The sequence below is a fragment of the Carcharhinus amblyrhynchos genome, chromosome 19 (assembly GCF_965287045.1).
Source record: "Carcharhinus amblyrhynchos chromosome 19, sCarAmb.v2.hapA, whole genome shotgun sequence".
In the NCBI taxonomy this organism is placed as follows: domain Eukaryota; kingdom Metazoa; phylum Chordata; class Chondrichthyes; order Carcharhiniformes; family Carcharhinidae; genus Carcharhinus; species Carcharhinus amblyrhynchos.
This window is the reverse complement of record NC_137342.1, coordinates 200,601-219,687: the sequence shown is the minus strand read 5'-3', so window position 1 is coordinate 219,687 and position 19,087 is coordinate 200,601. Positions and strand designations below refer to the sequence as shown.

Here is a 19,087-nt window from a genome sequence, read left to right as displayed (position 1 = left end):
AGTCGATGACAATCCTTTGTTTTGTTGACATTGAGAGAGAGAGATTTTTGGCGGGGGTGGGGGGGAGAGAAGAGAGAGAGAGAGGGGGAGAGAGAGGAGTGGGTGGCACGGTAGCACAGTGGACACCGCTCAACAATCACCAGGAAGGAGTGTTCTCTTTCTATCAGGAAACACTTCAGCAATCAAGGGCATTCAGCCTCTGATTTTGATAAGCATTCTCCAAGGTGACCTTCACGACACACGACAATGCAGAATCGCCGATCAGAAACTGATAGCCAAGTTCCACACACGAGGATGGCCTCAACTGGGATCTTGGGTTCATGTCACACTATCTGTAACCCCCACGACTTGCCTGGGTTTACAAAATCTCACTAACTATCCTGGCTGGAGACAATTCACACCTCTTTAACCTGTGCTTAACCCTCTCTCCACTCTCATTTTCTGCATCTGTAACGACTTGATTACTTGAAGATTCGCATTCCAACCATTATCTTGTAATTGAGTTTGTGTCTATATATACCCTGTTTGTGAATCAAACTCTTCACTCACCTGATGAAGAGGTAACATTCCGAAAGCTCATGCTGCCAAATACACCCATTGGACCTGGTGTTGTGTGCCTTAGTGTGCCTACCCCAGTCCAATGCCGGCAACTCCACATCACGTCTTTCAGAATGTGGGAGGAAACAGGAGTACCCAGAGGAAATCCAGGCAAAGGGAGAACGTGCAAACTCCACATAGACAGAGACCCAAGCCAGGAATCGAACTGGGGTCACAGGCGCTGTGAAGCTAACCACTGTGCTACCATGCCGCCCGCCCCCCCCCCCCCCAATAATCTCTCTCTATGTCAACAAAACAAAGGAGATTGTCATCGACTTTAGGAAGTGTAGTGGAGAACATGTCCCTGTCTACATCAACGGGACGAAGTAGAATTGGTCGAGAGCTTCAAGTTTTTAGGTGTCCAGATCACCAACAACCTGTCCTGGTCCCCCTATGCTGACACCATAGTTAAGAAAGCCCACCAATGCCTCTACTTTCTCAGAAGACTAAGGAAATTTGTTAGCTACGAATCTCACCAACTTTTACAGATGCACCATAGAAAGCATTCTTTCTGGTTGTATCACAGCTTGGTCTGGCTCCTGCTCTGCCCAAGACTGCAAGGAACTGCCAAAGGTCATGAACGTAGCCTAATCCATCACGCAAACCAGCCTCCCTTGCATTTACTCTGTCTATACTTTGCGCTGCCTCGGCAAAGCAGCCAGCATAATCAAGGACTCCATGCACCCCAGGCATTCTCTCTTCCACCTTCTTCTGTCAGGAAAAAATACAAAAGTCTGAGGTCACGTACCAACCAACTCAAGAAGAACTTCTTCTCTGCTGCCATCAGATTTTTGAATGTCCCTACCTCGCATTAAGTTGATCTTTCTTTGCACCCTAGCTATGACTATGACACTACATTCTGCACTCTCTTATTTCCTTCTCTACGAACGGTATGTTTTGTCTGCATGGCACGCAAGAAACCATCCTTTTCATTGTATACTAATACATGTGACAATAATTAATCAAATCAAATCTAAAAGTATTACGCTTTTCTAAATATCCTGCTGTTACCTCTAATAAAAGATTCCAGCACTTTCCCAATGGCAGGTGTGAGGCTAACCAATCTTTAGTTTCAGCCTTCTGTCTGCCTCCTTTCTTAAACAGAGGTTTGTGTTTTACAATCTACACAGACACTTAGAAATCTCAATAAAAAACTTCCAGAAGCTTTTTGGACATTACACTCAATTTGCTTAAAATTTGCTCCAGTGCAATAAAACAGCAATAATATCTGTATATTTCATTTTATGTGCACTAATTTAATATTTTTTTGTGACCCATCTCTGTCTAAATGGTTGAACAAAATCTCACAGAACTCAAATCCAGTGCAAATACAGAATATACATATTTCCCACAGATTTAAGGAGTTTTCTAGTAATCTAGGAGCCTTCAAATGCACAAGGTCGCATATAATAGGTGTGTACTGAGGAAACTGAGGGAGTGTGGATTCTGATGTGATGAGCTTGGCAAGCTACATCACTGAACTGATAATGGCTGTGGCTCTTTTGAAAGGCCAATGAAAACACAGAACCCAGTGCTACAAAAACTTAAGTGAAATAAGAGACCTTAAAATATAACCTCCAAGACTCCCAAGTTGCTGTAGAATACAAAGTTATATTTTGCAATATGCCAACATCATGAAGCTAAAACACTGGACTACATCAAGTTAAAGAGGGGAAGTACCATGCTACAGACAGAGCCAAGTTACTTTAAACCGGAAGCACCAAGGTATTATTCGATCCTTCCCAACTTCTTCCTGAAGTTTCCACAACCACAGTGGTCAATCTTCCAACAATTCAATTCATTCCACATGATATCAAGAAAATCAAAAGTTCACAGGATACAGCAAAGACTATGGGTGAAATTTTCCCATCCTGACCGCCATGGGAATTGTAGCAAGCAGGACACGGAACATGCAAAGCTCTGTAGACTTTGGGCAGAATTTTCCAGTCTTGAGGTGAGCTCAGCCGGAATGTCCCACCATATGACTCTGAGTAACATCCCAGCTGTAGTGCTGAAGACTTACCCCCAGAATTAACTATGCCCCTAGCCAAACTGTTTCAGTACACCAAAATACTTTCATCTACCTGACAATACACAAAATTCAAAAGTGAGCAACTCCCAGGTCCACTTTACTCACAAAATGGAAAATCCAATACAGCTAATTCCCATCTTTTAATTTACTCTCAATCATTAGTAAACTGATTGAAGGTGTCATCGACTGCACTTACTTGTGAGGGGGCACAGCTCAATGGTAGAGCATTTGACTGCAGGTCAAGGGGTCCGTGGTTTGAGTCTGTGCCCTCTTCGGTGACTGGCTGTTTCCTACATTAGAACGACGTACTGACCAATACCTATTCAGTGATACGCAATTTGCAATCCACCTGGATCTCACATTTCCTGATCTCAATTAAGTATTAGTTCAAACATGGTCAAAGAATTGAGTTCGGGAGATGAGACAAGACAGCTTGACTTTTGATAAGGTTCCACATGGGAGACTGATTGCAAAGATAAGAACCCATGGGATCCAAAGAAATTTGGCAAATTAGATCCATAATTGGTTCAGTGGCAGAACAGAGAGGGTGATGGCCAAGGAGTGTTTTTTTGACTGGAAGACTGTGTCCAGTGAGGTCCCTCAGATGTCAGTGTTGGGGCCCTTGCTGTTGATGGCTTATATAAATGATTTAGGCTTGCAAGTGGGAGGGCTAAGAGTAAGTTTGCGGATGATACAAAAATTGGCAAGGTGATAAATAGTGAAGAGAATAGCCTAAGATTACAGAAGGATATAGACAGGCTGATCAACGGCAAATGGAATTCAATTAGGAGAAGTATAAGGTGATGCAATTAATAGAACAAGCAAGACAAGGAAATACATGATAAATGGCAGGAACCTGGGAGGCACTGAAGATCAGAGGGGCCTTGGTGTGCAGGTACACCAGTCACTTAAGGTAGCAAGATAGGTGGCTAAAGTGGTTAAGGCATATTAAAACATCTCTCAACACCAGGTTAAAGTCTAACAAGTTTATCTGGATTCACGAGCTTTCGGAGTTCTGCTCCTCCATTTGGCCTGATGAAGGAACAGTGCTCCAAAAGCTCACGATTCCAAATAAATCTGTGGGACTTTAACCTGGTGTTGTGAGGCTTCTTACTCTGCCCATCCCAGTCCAATGCTGGCATCTCCACACCAAGAAGGAACATAATATACTTGCCTTTATTAGCCAAGGCACAGAGGTTATGCTGGAACTATATAAAATTTTGGTTAGGCTACAGCTAGAGTACTGTATGCAGTTCTAGAATCTACATTAAGGGAGGAATGTGATAGCTGTGGAAAGGGTGCAGAGGAGACTTCCCAGAAGGTTGCCTGGGAAGGAGAACTTCAGCTATAAAGAATGATTGAAGAGACAAGAGGTAGCTTTCCTTGAAGTAGAGGGGGCACATGACTGAGATGTATAAAATTATGACAATTTATGAGGGACATAAATAAAGCATACATGAAACAACTTTTCTCCTTGGTGGACAGATCAGTGACTAGGGGCACTGATTTAAGGTAAAGGACAGGAGGTTTAGGGGGAATGTGAGGAAAGTACTTTTCACCAAAAGGGTGCTGGGAGTTTGGAACTCACTATCTGAAGGAGTGGTGGAGGCATTGACCCTCATAACATCTAAGAAGTATTTAGATGTGTACTTTAGATGCCAAGGCATAGAAAGTTATGGGCCAAGTGCTGGAAAATGGGATTAAAATAGTTCAAGTGGCTTGTCTTTGACTGACGCTGACACAAAGGCCAAAGGGCCTTTTTCTGTGCTGTGTACCTCAACGATAGATTGTCCTTAACAAGGCAGCACTTCACTGAGTGTGAGAAAAATTGAAGTCAACAGGGATCTGGAGAAAACTGTCTACTGGTTGGAGTCATACCTAGCAAATGGAAGACTGGTTGCCCTTGCTGGTGGCCAATCATCTCAGCCCCAGGACATCCGCTGCAGGAATTCCGCAGGATAATATCCAGGGTCCAACCACTTTCAGTTGCTTCAATAACATTCACTCTGTCGTTAAGTCGGAAGTGGGAATGTTTGCCAATCACACAACATTCAGTACCACTCACAGCACCTTAGATAATGAACCAATTTGAGTCCATATGCTGCAAGATATTCAGGTTTGGCTGATAAATGGTAAGTAACTTTCACACCGCACAAGTGCCGGGCAATGTCAATCTCCAATGAGAGAATCTAACCATTTCTGCTCGACAATCAGCACTATTACCATGGCTGAATCTATCAACATGGTGGGATTACCATCAATTTGAAACTTGATTTGACTAGCTATATGGCGGCACAGTGGTTAGCACTGCTGTCTCACAGCACTAGGACCCAGGTTTGATTCCTGGCTTGGGTCACTGTGTGGAGTTTGCACATTCTCCTGTGTCTGTGTGGGTTTTCTCTGGGTGCCCCAGTTTCCTCCCACTATCCAAAGATGCGAGTGTTAGGTTGATAGACCATGCTAAATTGACCCTAGTTTTGGAGGGATTAGCAGCGTAAATATGTGAGGTTATGGGGATAGGGTGGGTTTATTGTTGGTGCAGATTCGATGGGCCTAACGGCCTCCTTCTGTAGTGTAGGGATTCTACGATTTTATTCTATATAAGTATTGGAGACAGCAGATCAGAGGCTCTGCAGCAAGTTAACTCACCTCCTAACTCCCCAAGAGCCTGTTTACTATCCACAAAGCACAAATGAAGATGCTAATTGTATATTAATAATTAACATAAATGTATTCAGGTAGTGGGTATTAACTGGAGATTTACTTGTGCTCTGTAAATATGCAGTTGTTGGATTGGGTAACGTCAGCTCATGACATGTATTTCTGTAAATAAACGCTTATGAAAGTCTGTAAAGATTGTCTCCAGTTCTATCCCTCATCTGGCTTTCTGGAACATTGTAAGAAGTCCCACAACACCAGGTTAAAGTCCAACAGGTTTATTTGGTAGCACAAGCCACTAGCTTTTGGAGGCAAAAAAGAAACCCACTCACCTGATGAAGGGGCAGTGCTCCGAAAGCTTGTGGCTTGTGCTATCAAATAAACCTGTTGGACTTTAACCTGGTGTTGTGGGACTTCTTACTGTGCTTACCCCAATCCAATGGCAGCACCTTCATATCATTTCTGGAATATAACACAGGAATGCAATAGAATATTCTTCACTTGCTTAGATGGGTACAACTGCAACAAGGATCAAGAATCTCAATGCCATCCAGCCCACTTGACTGGCAACCCACCCACTACAAACTTTCATTCCACCACTAGTATACTGTAGCTGTGATCTATTCTGTCTACAAGATGTACTGCAGCAATTTGCCATGGTTTCTTTGACAGCACTTTATGAGCATGGGATCTAGAAAGATGACTAATAGCCACGTGGAATAGCACAATTCGCAAATACTCATCCAAGTCAGCCTCCATACTAACTAACTTCGGAAATTACGCTGTTCGCTCATCATTGCCTGCTTACTCCCAACTTAACTGCACAATGGCTCCAGTCCACAGCTCCTTAATGAGTTGCAAAACACTGAGAAACTTCAAAGAGCTCTATTCGTAAAGAACCATACGACTGAATTCTGCACAATCAGTACAAACGGGAACTAATAACTGAAATACGTGATATTTTGTACACTGGGTGCCAAATAAATGTATGCCAAGGTTGAGGTGACCGAGTGAATTGACAAAAAAGGCATCAAAATGCTGTTATTGGGACATTTGGCAACTGTACAAAGGCAAGGACCTTATGGCTAATTGAAACTTTGGTAATTATAATGGAAATATAATGTTTCTTAAAAAAGGCAAAAAACAAAGGCAAAAAAGGGATATTGAGTTGGAAAGCTATACAGCTATTTGAAAGAGCACGCAACTTTTAGTAATAGGGGAAGAATACAACTCCACAGTGAGGCTCTGCATGCACTTACTGTGAAAGAACAACTCATTCAAACATGGCAAGAAAGGGACCCAGATGACCACAGGTGACTGAACATATGAAATGTGTGTATTTGGAGTTGAACAAATGAAGATTAAAATGGACGTATGCGAGATTAAAGGTGACGAATGAGTGCAAGTTTCACATATTAGGATTTTAGAAGGTGAATGGAAAATGAAGTCTCTGGATCTGTCTAAGAAGAAAGGAAACTCCAAGATCATTTGAGCAGCACCATTAATTAAGCAATGGCATTGATTCAAACTAATTTGAACTGAAAGCTGCTACCATGAGAGGAAACTAGCAATTACCAGTGTTAAATATTTAAACAAAAATAAAAGTTCTGAAGATAAAATCATGATTGAAGACCAAAAACATTTGGGGGAAACTCTTACCACATTGCCCTACAAATTTCTTCTTTTTAAATTTATATTCAATTCCAATATGTACTCAGTTTAATAATGACTTATTGGAATATGCTCTAAGTCAAATGAACAGATACTTTTCTTAAACTTCCATTACTATAGGGAATGTGTATATGCCTATAAATGCTGAACCTCATTCTTTGTTCTTTGTTTAGCTCAGGTTAGCAGTAAATGATTGACTGCCAAAGGGAGTGGCTGGATGAAGTTTACCTCACATATTTGCTGTATGTTTTACAACAAATTAATCTATTTTTAGAGAGAAAGGCCATGCATTGCAAACGCACCTCCTTGTAATTAGAATGCAAAGTAGCTGAGTCATGAAAGATGAGACATAAAGAACTCTAGATTATGGACTCAAAATTCTTACTCATAAATAGTTGTAAATCAACAAGAAAAAACAGCACCTACCTGAGCACCATATACCCTCTGCATGGCCTGCAACAGCTGGTTTGTATACTCGGTTAGCGTGCCTGCATCTTCCTCAAACACACTCAGCAGGGAACGTGTCTAAAGTAAGAAAGACAACACACTTCAACCTTTTACAAATGCTCAAAAGGCAGATTTAAAAGCTTTTATAATATCTGAAATTAACAAACCTTTCCTCAAATGTGTACACTTTGCAAGGAGAATCACTTCTGTATTACATCCATCATATTAATACCCAGCCAATGGTAATTATATCTCACTGCCCCACTAGACAATGCCCTAACGGTACAGTTTCCGAACTGCAGACATTACCCTGTCACTGTGCAATGTTCTGAGCTACAGAAACTGTCTGATCACAAATGTACTCCAGAGACCATCCTGTCACAGTACAAATAAAAGTTCTCCAAATGACGTGGGCAGAAAACACTTCCCTTAAAGCAGTGATCAGGTAGGAATCGCACGGCTATTGTGATCAAGTAGCATGGAGGGCAGTTCGACAGATTGCTTGTTTAACTTGCCAAGTCCCCACCTGGCACTCAGCTCTCACTTGTGCTCCCCGTAGCTGTTTGCATGCGACAGCAGCCACACCTCGGGCAACGGCCTCGACAAGCCGGCTAAACCAGGTGAGGGTAGCCGACGGGTCTCAACCCTGGGTGAGATAGGGAGATGTCTATCCCAGCATGTGAAGTCAGAGTCCGGCGGATTGAGTGGAAGAGACCAATGGAAGGTCCAACGGTCAAGAAGGCGGTCGCTGCAAGTGTCGTGGAACGCAAAGAGCAGGACAAGACACAGAAGACGTCCTGGTCACCCACTGCACCTAGTCCCACCTCCAGCCGTCTTGACTCTTGTCTTGCCACTGGATCTAGATGGGAATTGGGAAGAGAGAGTGAGGCTGATGCTGCGCAACTCTCCCTCACTCTAATCCAAATCAAGTACTAGTTTCAACACCATCATCATTGGTGTCGAGGTCCTTGTCGATGACGATGGACGAACAACAAATACCGTGGCTACAAGAGCAGGCTTGGAATCTTGCACTGAGTATCTTACCTCAAGTATCTTACCAAACCCTGTCCATCATCTATAAAACACAAGTTAGGAGTGTGTTGGAAACTCCCTATTTAGCTGATTGAGAGAAATTCCAACACTCAAGAAGCTTAACACCATCAAAGACAAAGTAGACAGAAGATTGACACCCAAGTCATCCATTGTTCGACAATCACCAGGCAAGACTGTTCCCTTCCTGCTGGCAAATACTTCAGCGGTCACGGGCATTCAGCCTCTGACCTTCGGGTAAGCATTCTCCAAGGGTGGTGAGGGATTGGAATGCCCTGCCTGCTGCAGTTGTAAATGCGCCTAGTTTGGGGGCGTTTAAGAGATCCGTGGATAGGTTTATGGACGAAAAGGGATTGGTTTAGGTTAGTGGGTCATTGTTTTGTAACTGGTCGGCGCAACATCGTGGGCCGAAGGGCCTGTTCTGCGCTGTAATGTTCTATGTTCTATGTTCTAAGGCGGCCTTCACGACACACGACAGCGCAGAGTCGCTGAGCAGAGACTGATAACCAAGTTCCGCACACATGAAGGCGGTCTCAACAAGGATCTTGGGTTCATGGCGTACTATCTGTAACCCCCGTGACTTGCCTGGGTTGCAAAACCTCACTTACTGTACTGTCTGGAGACAATACACATCTCTCTAACCTGTGATCAGTGCTCCTTCCACTCACATTGTCGGCCACTTTAAGACTTGAACAGCAGGTTAGGTGTAAAGATTCGCACTCTAATCAGTAATCTGTAAACTGCCTGTGCTTTATATGCTCTGTCTGAGGCCAGAACTCTCCATTCACCTGACGAAGGGACTAACCCTGAAAGCTTAGTGAGTGTACTATCAAATAAATCGGTTGGACTTAAACCTGGTGTTGTCAGGCTTTTTACTGTGTTTACCCCAGTCCAATGCCGGCATATCCACATCATGACCATGAAACTAACAGTGATTGTTGTGAAAACCCATCTGGCTCACTAATGTCTTTCAGGGAAGGAAATCTGCCATCCTTACCTGGTCTGGCCTACGTGCAACTCAGATCCACAGCAATGTGGTACTCTCTCAAAAGCCCTCTTAAAGCCCTTTGAAATGGCCTAAGAAGCCACTCAGTTCAAGGGTAACTAGGGATGGGTAACAAGCGCTGGCCTTGCCAGTGACGCCTACATCCAATGAAAGAATTAAAATATTCTCCCTCTCTTCTCACAAATATTTTGTTATTCTTCTCCTCACACATTCCTTCATTAGACATGTTCCATTCTCACTCACCAGACACATGTCACACTTGGACACTGTGACAGGAGAAGAGCTCTCACTTTCAGGAAGTCACAGAAACATGACTGCAGCAGGAGAATGCACACAGCTTAGACCATTAACAATTTTAAAAATCCATTCATCTCACAACTCACATAATCTGGTCTCTTATTCATTAACTTAGAGAGCCTTGATTAATATACACTTTCTAGCATGTTATTAATGACTAAGACAATGCTAAAAGTAGGTTTACATACAAACCTAGAAACTAGAAGCAGGAGTAAGCCATTCGGCCCTTCCAGCCTGCTTCATCATTCACTTCGATCATGGCTGATCACTGAATTCAATATCCTGATCCCACCTTCCCCCATATCTCTTGATCTCTCTAGCTCTAAGAACTTTATCTAATTTCTTCTTGAAGTCAAATAACATTTTGGCCTCAATTACATTCTGTGGTAATGAATTCCACACATTCAACACCCTCTGGGTGAAGAAATTTCTCCTCACCTTAGTTCTAAAACGTGTCCTTATCCTCAAACTATGGCCCCTAATTCTGGACTCCCCCACCATTGGGAACATTCTTTCTGAATCTACCCTTTCCAACCCTGTTAGAATTTTATAAGCTTCTATGAGATTTCCTCTCACTCTTCTAACCTCCAATGAATATAATCCTAACTGACTTGGCCTCTTGTCGTGACAGATCTAGCACCCCAGGAATCAGTCTGATAAACATTTGCTGTCCTCCTTCTATAGCAAGCACATCCTTCCTTGGATAAGGATGCTAGAACTGCACATAATACCCCAGGTGTGGCCTCATCTACGCCCTATACAACTGTAGCAAAACATCCCTATCCATACGTTCAAATCCTCTTGCTATGATGGCCAACGTACCATTTGCCTTCTTTACTGCCTGCTGTATCTGTACACTTATTTTCAGTGACTAATGCGTGAGGACTCCAAGGTTGAGTTTCCACCCTCCTCAATTTACACCCACTCAAGTATTAATCTGTCTTCCTATTCATGCTATCAAAGTGGATAACCTCACATTTAACCACATTACACTATATCTGCCACACAGATACCCACACACCGAGCCTGTCCAAATCTCGCTAAAGCAACTCTGTATCCTCCTCACAGCCCACACTCCCACCCAACTTTGTATCATCTGCAAATTTGGAGATAATACATTCAGTTCCCTTTTCCAAATCATTGATATATTATGTGAACAGTTGGGGTCCGAGCACAGCTCCCTGCAGAACCCATTACTCACTGATTGCCAATCAGAAAAAGACTCATTTATGCCATGTCTTCGCTTCCTATTTGCTAACCAGCTTTCTATCCATCTCAAGACATTACCCACAATATCATGTATTTTAACTTACATAGCTCCTTGTCGAAAGACTTTGAAAGTCTAAATATACCACATTCACTGGTTCTCCGTGGGCAACTCCACTAGTTACATCCTCAAAAAATTCCAATAGATTTGTTAAGCATGATTTCCCTTTTTAAACCCATGCTAACTTTGTCTGATTATACCATTACCTTTCAAATGCCGACTTATGAAATCCTTGATAATAGACTCCAACAACTTCCCCAGTATTGGCGTTAGGCTCACTGGTCTATAGTACCCTGTTTTATCGCTACCTTCCGTTTTAAATAGCGAGCTTACATTAGCTACTGTCCAATCTGTAGGAACTATTCCAGAGTCCAAAGAATTTTGGAAAATAACCACCAATAGATCCACTATCTCTAGGGCCATTTCCTTAAGTACTCTGGGATGAAGATTATCAGGACTTGGAGATTTATCCATCTTCAATCCCATCAATTTCCCCAAAACAATTTCCCTACTAATGCTGATTTCCTTCAGCACCTCACTAAAATATACTTCTCCCTGAACATCTGATACATTATTCATGTCTTCCTTTATGAAGATTGAAGCAAAGTACAAATTTAATTCCTCAGCCATTCTTTATTCCCCGCTATAAATTCTCCCACTTCTGACTGTAAGGAGCCTACATTCACTTTTGCCAATCTTTTTCTCTTTACATTTCTATATAAACTTTTATGTGGGTCATGCGTCATACATATATTCAATAATCCAAACTGCATCATTAACCAGCCCATCAGAGAGCATTACATATTCATAGACACTAAATCCACTGTTAGCCTTATCCTAGACTGTCAGTGCTTATAGAGTTATGGAGGTATACAGCTCGGAAAAGATCCTTTGGCCTATCACGTCGACACCAGTCAAGGACAAATCATCGAACTATTCTAATCCCATTTTCCAGAACTTGGGACATAGACTTGTAAGCCTTGGCATCACAAGTGCACGTCTAAATACTTCTTAACTGACAGTGAAGTCCAGACTCCCAGCACTTTGGGTCCTTATCAGGTTATGAGTGACCACATTCACTGGGCTTGTGATCTTTAGATGTTCTCGGCTATTCTGCCCATGACTGAGCCCTGGGCCACCGCGAGCTGCTGAAAGAATAACACTTCCAAGTCCTGTTTGAATACAGCACTGGTAATCAAGATACTCCCCAGACCCTATATCAGATTCAGCCTCTCCCCTAAACACACAGCTACTGGGGAGCAGTCTTGTGCTGCTCTCCCTACCAGGGACAATGGATCATTTAGGTGACTAGTGGAGTGCCCCAGGGGTCGGTGCTGGGGCCTCAGCTATTTACCATTTATATAGATGATCTGGAGGAGGGAACCGAGTGTATGGTGTCGAAATTTGCTGATGACACCAAGATTGGTGGAACGGCAAATTGTGTGGAAAGTCTGCAGAGGGATCTAGATAGGCTGGGCGAATGGGCCAGGAACTGGCAAATGGAATTTAATGTTGGCAAATGTGAAGTTGTCCACTTTGGTAGGAATAATGGTAGGAAGGACTATTACTTACGTGGCGAAAAACTGCAGCACGCGACGGTGCAGAGGGACCTCGGGGTCCTTGTGCACGAGTCGCAAAAACCCAGACTGCAGGTGCAGCAGGTGGTCAGGAAGGCGAATGGGATGCTGGCCTTCATAGCAAGGGGGATTGAATATAAAAGTAGGGAGGTCTTGCTGCAACTGTACAGGGCACTGGTGAGGCCGCAGCTGGAGTACTATGTGCAGTTTTGGTCGCCGCACTTACGCAAGGATATTTTGGCCTTGGAGGGAGTGCAGAGGAGGTTTACTAGGCTGATACCGGAGTTGAGGGGGTTGAGCTATGAGGAGAGGCTGAATAAACTAGGCTTGTACTCGTTAGAGTTTAGAAGAATGAGGGGAGATCTCATTGAGACATATAAGATGATGAATGGGATGGATAGGATAGAGGTGGAGAGGCTCTTCCCGCTCAGAAAGGACAGTAGGACTAGAGGGCACAGCCTCAAGATAAAGGGGGGGCGGTTTAGAACGGAGTTGAGGAGGAACGTCTTCACTCAAAGGGTGGTGAATCTCTGGAATTCTCTGCCCGTTGAAGTGGTGGAGGCTGCCTCGCTAAACATATTTAAGACGCGGGTTGATAGGTTTTTGATAGGCAAGGGGATTAAGGGTTATGGGGAGAGGGCAGGAATGTGGAACTGAGACACGACAGATCAGCCGTGATCTTATTGAATGGCGGGGCAGGCTCGAAGGGCTAGATGGCCTACTCCTGCTCCTATTTCTTATGTTCTTAAGCTCTCCCAGCCAATGAGGCCTGCTCATCACTCCCAAATATACCTTCCCCCCTTCCTAGACCAGTTACAGACAATCCTAACTATCCACCAACCTTGACTCCTCTAATCTTAGATTCACTCTTCCTGCCCTTGCTAGGCCAAGTTCTGAGCCTTGAAAATGGCACCAAATGATTCAGCCGGATGCTGCCATAGCCAGTAAAAATATACTGCCACTCCCAATTCATTTCATTCAGCAGCAATTCAGAAAAAGGCAATCTTGGCCAATTTTCCTTTCTCCATCACGGGCACTTTGGATAAATTGCAAAACCCCACCCCACACTGAAAACAAGATTAACCCAGCAAAGACTAGAATGGAATGTGACACCTCCCTAATCATTAAATCTTTCAATTTAGGTAGAATGGAGCTGCATACATATGATACAAGATGGAATTTCTCAGAAATAACTGGGTTTAGAAAATCTTGGGAGTGTAGTAGTTACTATAAGTAAAAAAGTGCTGAGAAAATTAATTATTTTAAATCGTACTTTCAGATATTGTTAGAACTAGAATTGTACATTTGCTCAGTGGAAAATTACCCCCTGCAAACTCCTCACATTTCAGTACACTTAATTACACTCTCCTGCTGCTGCTGTGCTTCCATAGCACCAGGAGAAATTGCAGATAGAATGGCAAGTTTACAAAGACAATTGCAGTCATGTGCATTGACATATGAATTTATAATGGGAACATTAAAAAAGGCAGAACTGGCCATTTTAAAATGCTAGCTGAATTACACTCTAGTCCAAAGCTTGCCTGGTATCTTAGCTGAAGACTTCAATTGGTCCACAGAGACTGACTAACATGCCACAACAAGAGCCAGTCGCTTCCGACGTTATCAAAACTCAGGTTGCTTCCTTTCAAATTAATGGCAGTTAATGAGGCAAACTTCATGCACATTCAATCTTATGGAATTACAACACAAATATATTAATGGGTATGGAATACAAATTTCTTGCAATGAAAATTATTCAGAGAACTCCAACTCATACATTCAGGTTAACAAATTGGAAAAGGTACTTTATAAATGCCAGCCTTTCTTTAAATGTGAAACTAACTATGGTGATAGGATCTTTCCATTGGGCAACAGTAAAATAACATGCCATCTTCAGCAATTTTAGTGTCAAACAGTTTACATACACAGTCATAGCAGGTTTTGCTTGTCTGACTGGCAACAAAAATATTCCAACCATTCCTTGCAAATAGCAACTAGTTACATATAACATTCTGCAAACATAGTTCTACAAATGAGGAGATGCTGTACGATTCAGTTTGCATATGTACAGCAAACAATAGAGAATTACATTGAAATAGGCCCATCAGCACAAGCAGTCTATGTTAATATTTATCCACCACATGAGCATAAGCATTTCCTTCAATCTCCTCTCCAATCACCTCTTTCCAAATACTGACATGGTCTCAGCTTTAACACCCCCTAAAATGTAATGACGTTCATGCTGGTGGCCTCTGCATTGCACACAGTGTGGGAGATTCGAGTTTGAATTCCCACCAGAAAAAAACAGCACGATTTACTCCAGTATTCCCACAAAGTCGACACCTAGAATCTTTTTTGGGAGAATCCCAGCCGTAGATTCACAGCAATGTACTCTGAAATGGAGCAGCAAGCCATTCAGTTATATCAAACTGTTAACATAGAAACAGCACTGCAGGCGTACAACACCATATGGACTGCAATGGTTCAAGAAGGTTGCATTAATAGCACTTTCTCAAGAGCAAACAGCAATAGGCAATAAACACTGACCTTGCCAGTGATGCTCACATCCCAAGAACAAATAACAAGAAAACTAATATTGCCTTTATAAGCATAATTTCTTCAGAACTACCATAGATCTTTTAGCCACACGCCATCATGCCAAACTACTTAAATCACAAGAAATAACTTCCCTGTTTCTGTACCAGCCCATCTCTTATTTCAAATATTTTAAATGAACTTGAAGCTTGCATTACTAGATTGAATTGAGAGACTGAATAGATTGGGTCTGTACTCATTAGAGTTTAGAAGGCTGAGGGGGGGATCTTATAGAGACATATAAGATAATGAAGGGGATAGATAGGGTAGAGGTAGAGAGATTCTTCCCACTTAGAAAGGATAGTAGAATTGGAGGACACAGCCTCAAAATAGGGGGGGGGGGGGGGGGGGGGGCAGTTTAGATCAGAGTTGAGGAGGAACTTCTTCAAAGGGTGGTGAGCATCTGGAATTCTCTGCCCATTGAAGTGGTGGAGGCTACCTTGCTGAATATATTTACGTCACGGGTAGATAGGTTTCTGATAGACGAGGGAATTAAGGGTTATGGGGAGAAAACAGGAAAGTGGAACAGATCCACTTCAGATCAGCCATGATCTCGCTGAATGGTGGGGCAGGCTCAAAGGACTAGATGGCCTACTCCTGCTCCTATTTCTTATGTTCTTATGTTTATGTTACTACATGAAACTATAATGTTGCAGCAATTATGGAGACTTGGATAAAGAAGAGCAGGACTGGCAACTTAGCATTCCAGAATTAGATGCATTCCAGAATCAGGTGAGATAGAGAGGATGCCAAAAGAGGTGAGGGTGTTGTCTTACTGATTAGGGAGAATGTCATAGCTATACTGAGGGAGGACATCTTGGTGGGATCATGCAGTGAGGCCACATGGGTAGAACTCAGGAACAGGAGTGGTGCAATGACTAATCTTGTTAGAATTTTATGGATTTTTATGAGAACCGCCACAGCAGCCCCCCCCGCCAACAATTCTCGAACCATTCCAGTAAATTTGTCAAGCATGATTTCCCTTTCATAAATCCATGTTGACTCTGTCCATTCCTGCCCCTGTTTACCAAGTGCTCTGCTTTTAACTTTTTTTACAACGGATTTTTAGAATTTTCCCCATTACTGATCCATAATTCCTGTTTCCTCTCTACCTCCCTTTTCAAATAGGAGAGTTACATTAGCAACCTTCCAATCTGTAGGAACTGTTCCAGAGTCTGGAAGATTTTGGAAGATGACCACCAAATGCATCTACTGTTCCTAGGGCCACTTCCTTAAATACTGTGGGATGTAGATTATCAGGCCCTAGAGATTTATCAGCTTAAACTCCCATCCACTTCCCCAACATCATTTCTCTACTCTTACTGATTTCCTTCAGTTCCTCTCTCTCATTAAACGTGTACTCCCCAACATTCCTGGTATATTATTTGTATCCTCCTTTGTAAATACAGAACCAAGTATTCAGTTGGTCAGCCATTTCTTTGTTCCCTGATATAAGTATCCCTGTTTCTGTTTGTCTTCACCAATCGTTTTCACCTCACATACCTGTAAGAAGCTTTCAGTCAGTTTTTATGTTTCCTGCAAGCTTACTCTTGTACTCTATTTTCTCCTTGTTAACCAGTCCCTTGCTTTGCCTTTGGCGAATTCTAAACTGCTCTCAATCCTCAAGTCTGTTGTTTTTCTTGGCCAATTTGTATGCCTCTTCCTTGGATCTAATACTATCTCTAATTACCCTCATAAGCCAAGGTTTGGCCATCTTTCTAATTTTTATTTTTGGACCTGACTGAGGAGAGGCTGAATAAACTAGGCTTGTACTTGTTAGAGTTTAGAAGAATGAGGGGAGATCTCATTGAGATGTATAAGATGTTGAACAGGACGGATAGGATAGAGGTGGAGAGGCTCTTCCTACTCAGAAGAGACTGTAGGACTAGAGGGCACAGCCTCAGGATAAAGGGGGGGCGGTTTAAAATGGAGTTGAGGAGGAATTTCTTCACTCAAAGGGTGGTGAATCTCTGGAATTCTCTGCCCGTTGAAGTGGTGGAGGCTGCCTCACTCAATATTTTTAAGACGCGGGTTGATAGGTTTTTGATAGGCAAGGGGATTAAGGGTTATGGGGAGAGGGTGGGAATGTGGAACGGAGCCACGACAGATCAGCCATGATCTTATTGAATGGCAGGGCAGGCTCGAAGGGCTAGATGGCCTACTCCTGCTCCTATTTATGTTCTGACAGAAATGAACAATTGTTGCAGTTCACCCAAGTGCTCCTTGAATATTTACCACTGCCGATTCTCCATCCTCCATTTAGGTAAGGATTCCCAATCCGTCATCACCAACTCGTTCCTCATACCATCGTAGTTTCCTATATTTAGATTCAGGACCCTAGTCTGACAATCAGCTACATTACTCTCTAACTTGATGAAGAATTCTATCATATTATGGCCTCTCATCCCCAAGGGGTGTCACATATCTAGACTGCCAGTTATTCCTTTCTCATTACACAATATGCAGTCCAGGATGGCCTGCTCTGAGGAATGGTCATTCAGACTGGAAACGTTCTCTCCCCACAGATGCTATCAGACTCGCTGAGATTTTCCAGCATTTTCTGTTTTTCTTTCAGGTTCCACAGCATTTTGCTGTTATCTATGACCTACTCTCCAGTTGCTTTCTCGATATATTATTGTTCCAGAAGGCCACCTCCAGGAATTTCTCCTCCAGCCCTGTGTCTGCTGCCCCGTGGAGCCCTCAGGGGGGCTGTGGGTGGGTCCGGAGCCACGGGGAAGAGGGGGGGGAAGGGATCGAGGCGGAGGCTCTCCGGGTGGTTACTCGCTCTGACGAACTCCCAGCGGCTGAAATCCGGAGTTAGATTCGGGCTCCGACAGTAATGGAGCGGGGTGGGGTGGGGGGGGACGGGGTTCGGGCCCCGGGGGACGGGAATCAGAGCCGGGGAGCGGGTCGGGGCCGGTGGGGATCGGCGGCTGGTACCTGCGGGCTATCCTGAAGCGCCTCCTCCAGCAGCAGTTTGTCCACAGGCGGCATTGCGAGCGCAGAAAAAGCCGGGGCCGACAGCCACAGAGACAGACAACAACAACAGCGCGCTCGAGCCAACAGCCTGACCCCGCCCCACCCCCTAGCCCCGCCTACCACAGGTCGTGCCCCGCCCACAATGTATGGCCCCGCCCCGGCCAGAGGCATCACCGCCCGAATAGACTGGCCTCGCCCGAATAGACTGGCCTCGCCCCACCAATTCCGTCCCTGCCCACGGGCAGTGGCCCCGCCCCGCCAGCCCGCCCCGCCCCTGTCAGCCCCGCCCCCGCCCCTGTCAGCCCCGCCCCGCTAGCCCCGCCCCTCCCTCTGTCAGCCCCGCCCCGCTCTCTGCTGAAGGAATTGTGAGTTGTCCATTTTCTCAGCCTGTCTGATCTGTGGCTGTTAATGAGAATAGCTTCCACAGAAACAGAGAATTGACAGCTGGAGACACAAACACCAGAAATAGAGGGTAAACTGAAAGCGTGATGGAATTAAGGTAATTAATATTAGCAGAAAATATCCATAGAAATCAAACAAATAGAAGATGTGAAAAATCTCTTCAGGCCTTTCATCCTGCCTCTAGATGTTAGCTCGACTCTTTCTCCACAGATGCTGAGATTTTCCAATATTTTGTGTCAGATTCCAGCATCCGCAGTATTTTGGTTTAACCATAGAAACAAAACAGTGAGAAGAGGCCATTTTGCCCATGCCAGGCTGAGGACAAGCAAGTGCCCTTTCTAACCCTACCGGATTTAGAAGTAGAAAGGATCGAAAGCTTCAGGTTTTCAGGTGTCCAGATCATCAGCAACCTGTCCTGGTCCCCCCATGTCGACACAATAGCTAAGAAAACCCACCAATACCTCTACATTCTCAGAAGGCTAAGGAAATTTGGCACATTTGGTCCTTAA

General features: G+C 43.7%; 1 protein-coding gene across 3 annotated transcripts in view; it reads right to left on the bottom strand.

Moving 5' to 3' along the window:
* Positions 1 to 18,268, bottom strand: part of appl2 (adaptor protein, phosphotyrosine interaction, PH domain and leucine zipper containing 2) — a 161,325-nt gene extending 143,057 nt beyond the window's left edge. For all 3 annotated transcript variants that reach the window (XM_080207115.1, XM_080207116.1, XM_080207117.1), the window contains exons 1-2: positions 18,138 to 18,268; positions 7,385 to 7,483 (exon numbers count right to left, since the gene is read on the bottom strand). In XM_080207115.1, coding sequence (XP_080063241.1) covers positions 7,385 to 7,483; positions 18,138 to 18,191 — 153 coding nt within the window. In that variant the 5' untranslated portion in view covers positions 18,192 to 18,268. The remainder of the gene's footprint in view (positions 1 to 7,384; positions 7,484 to 18,137) is intronic.
* Positions 18,269 to 19,087: the final 819 nt, after the last annotated feature.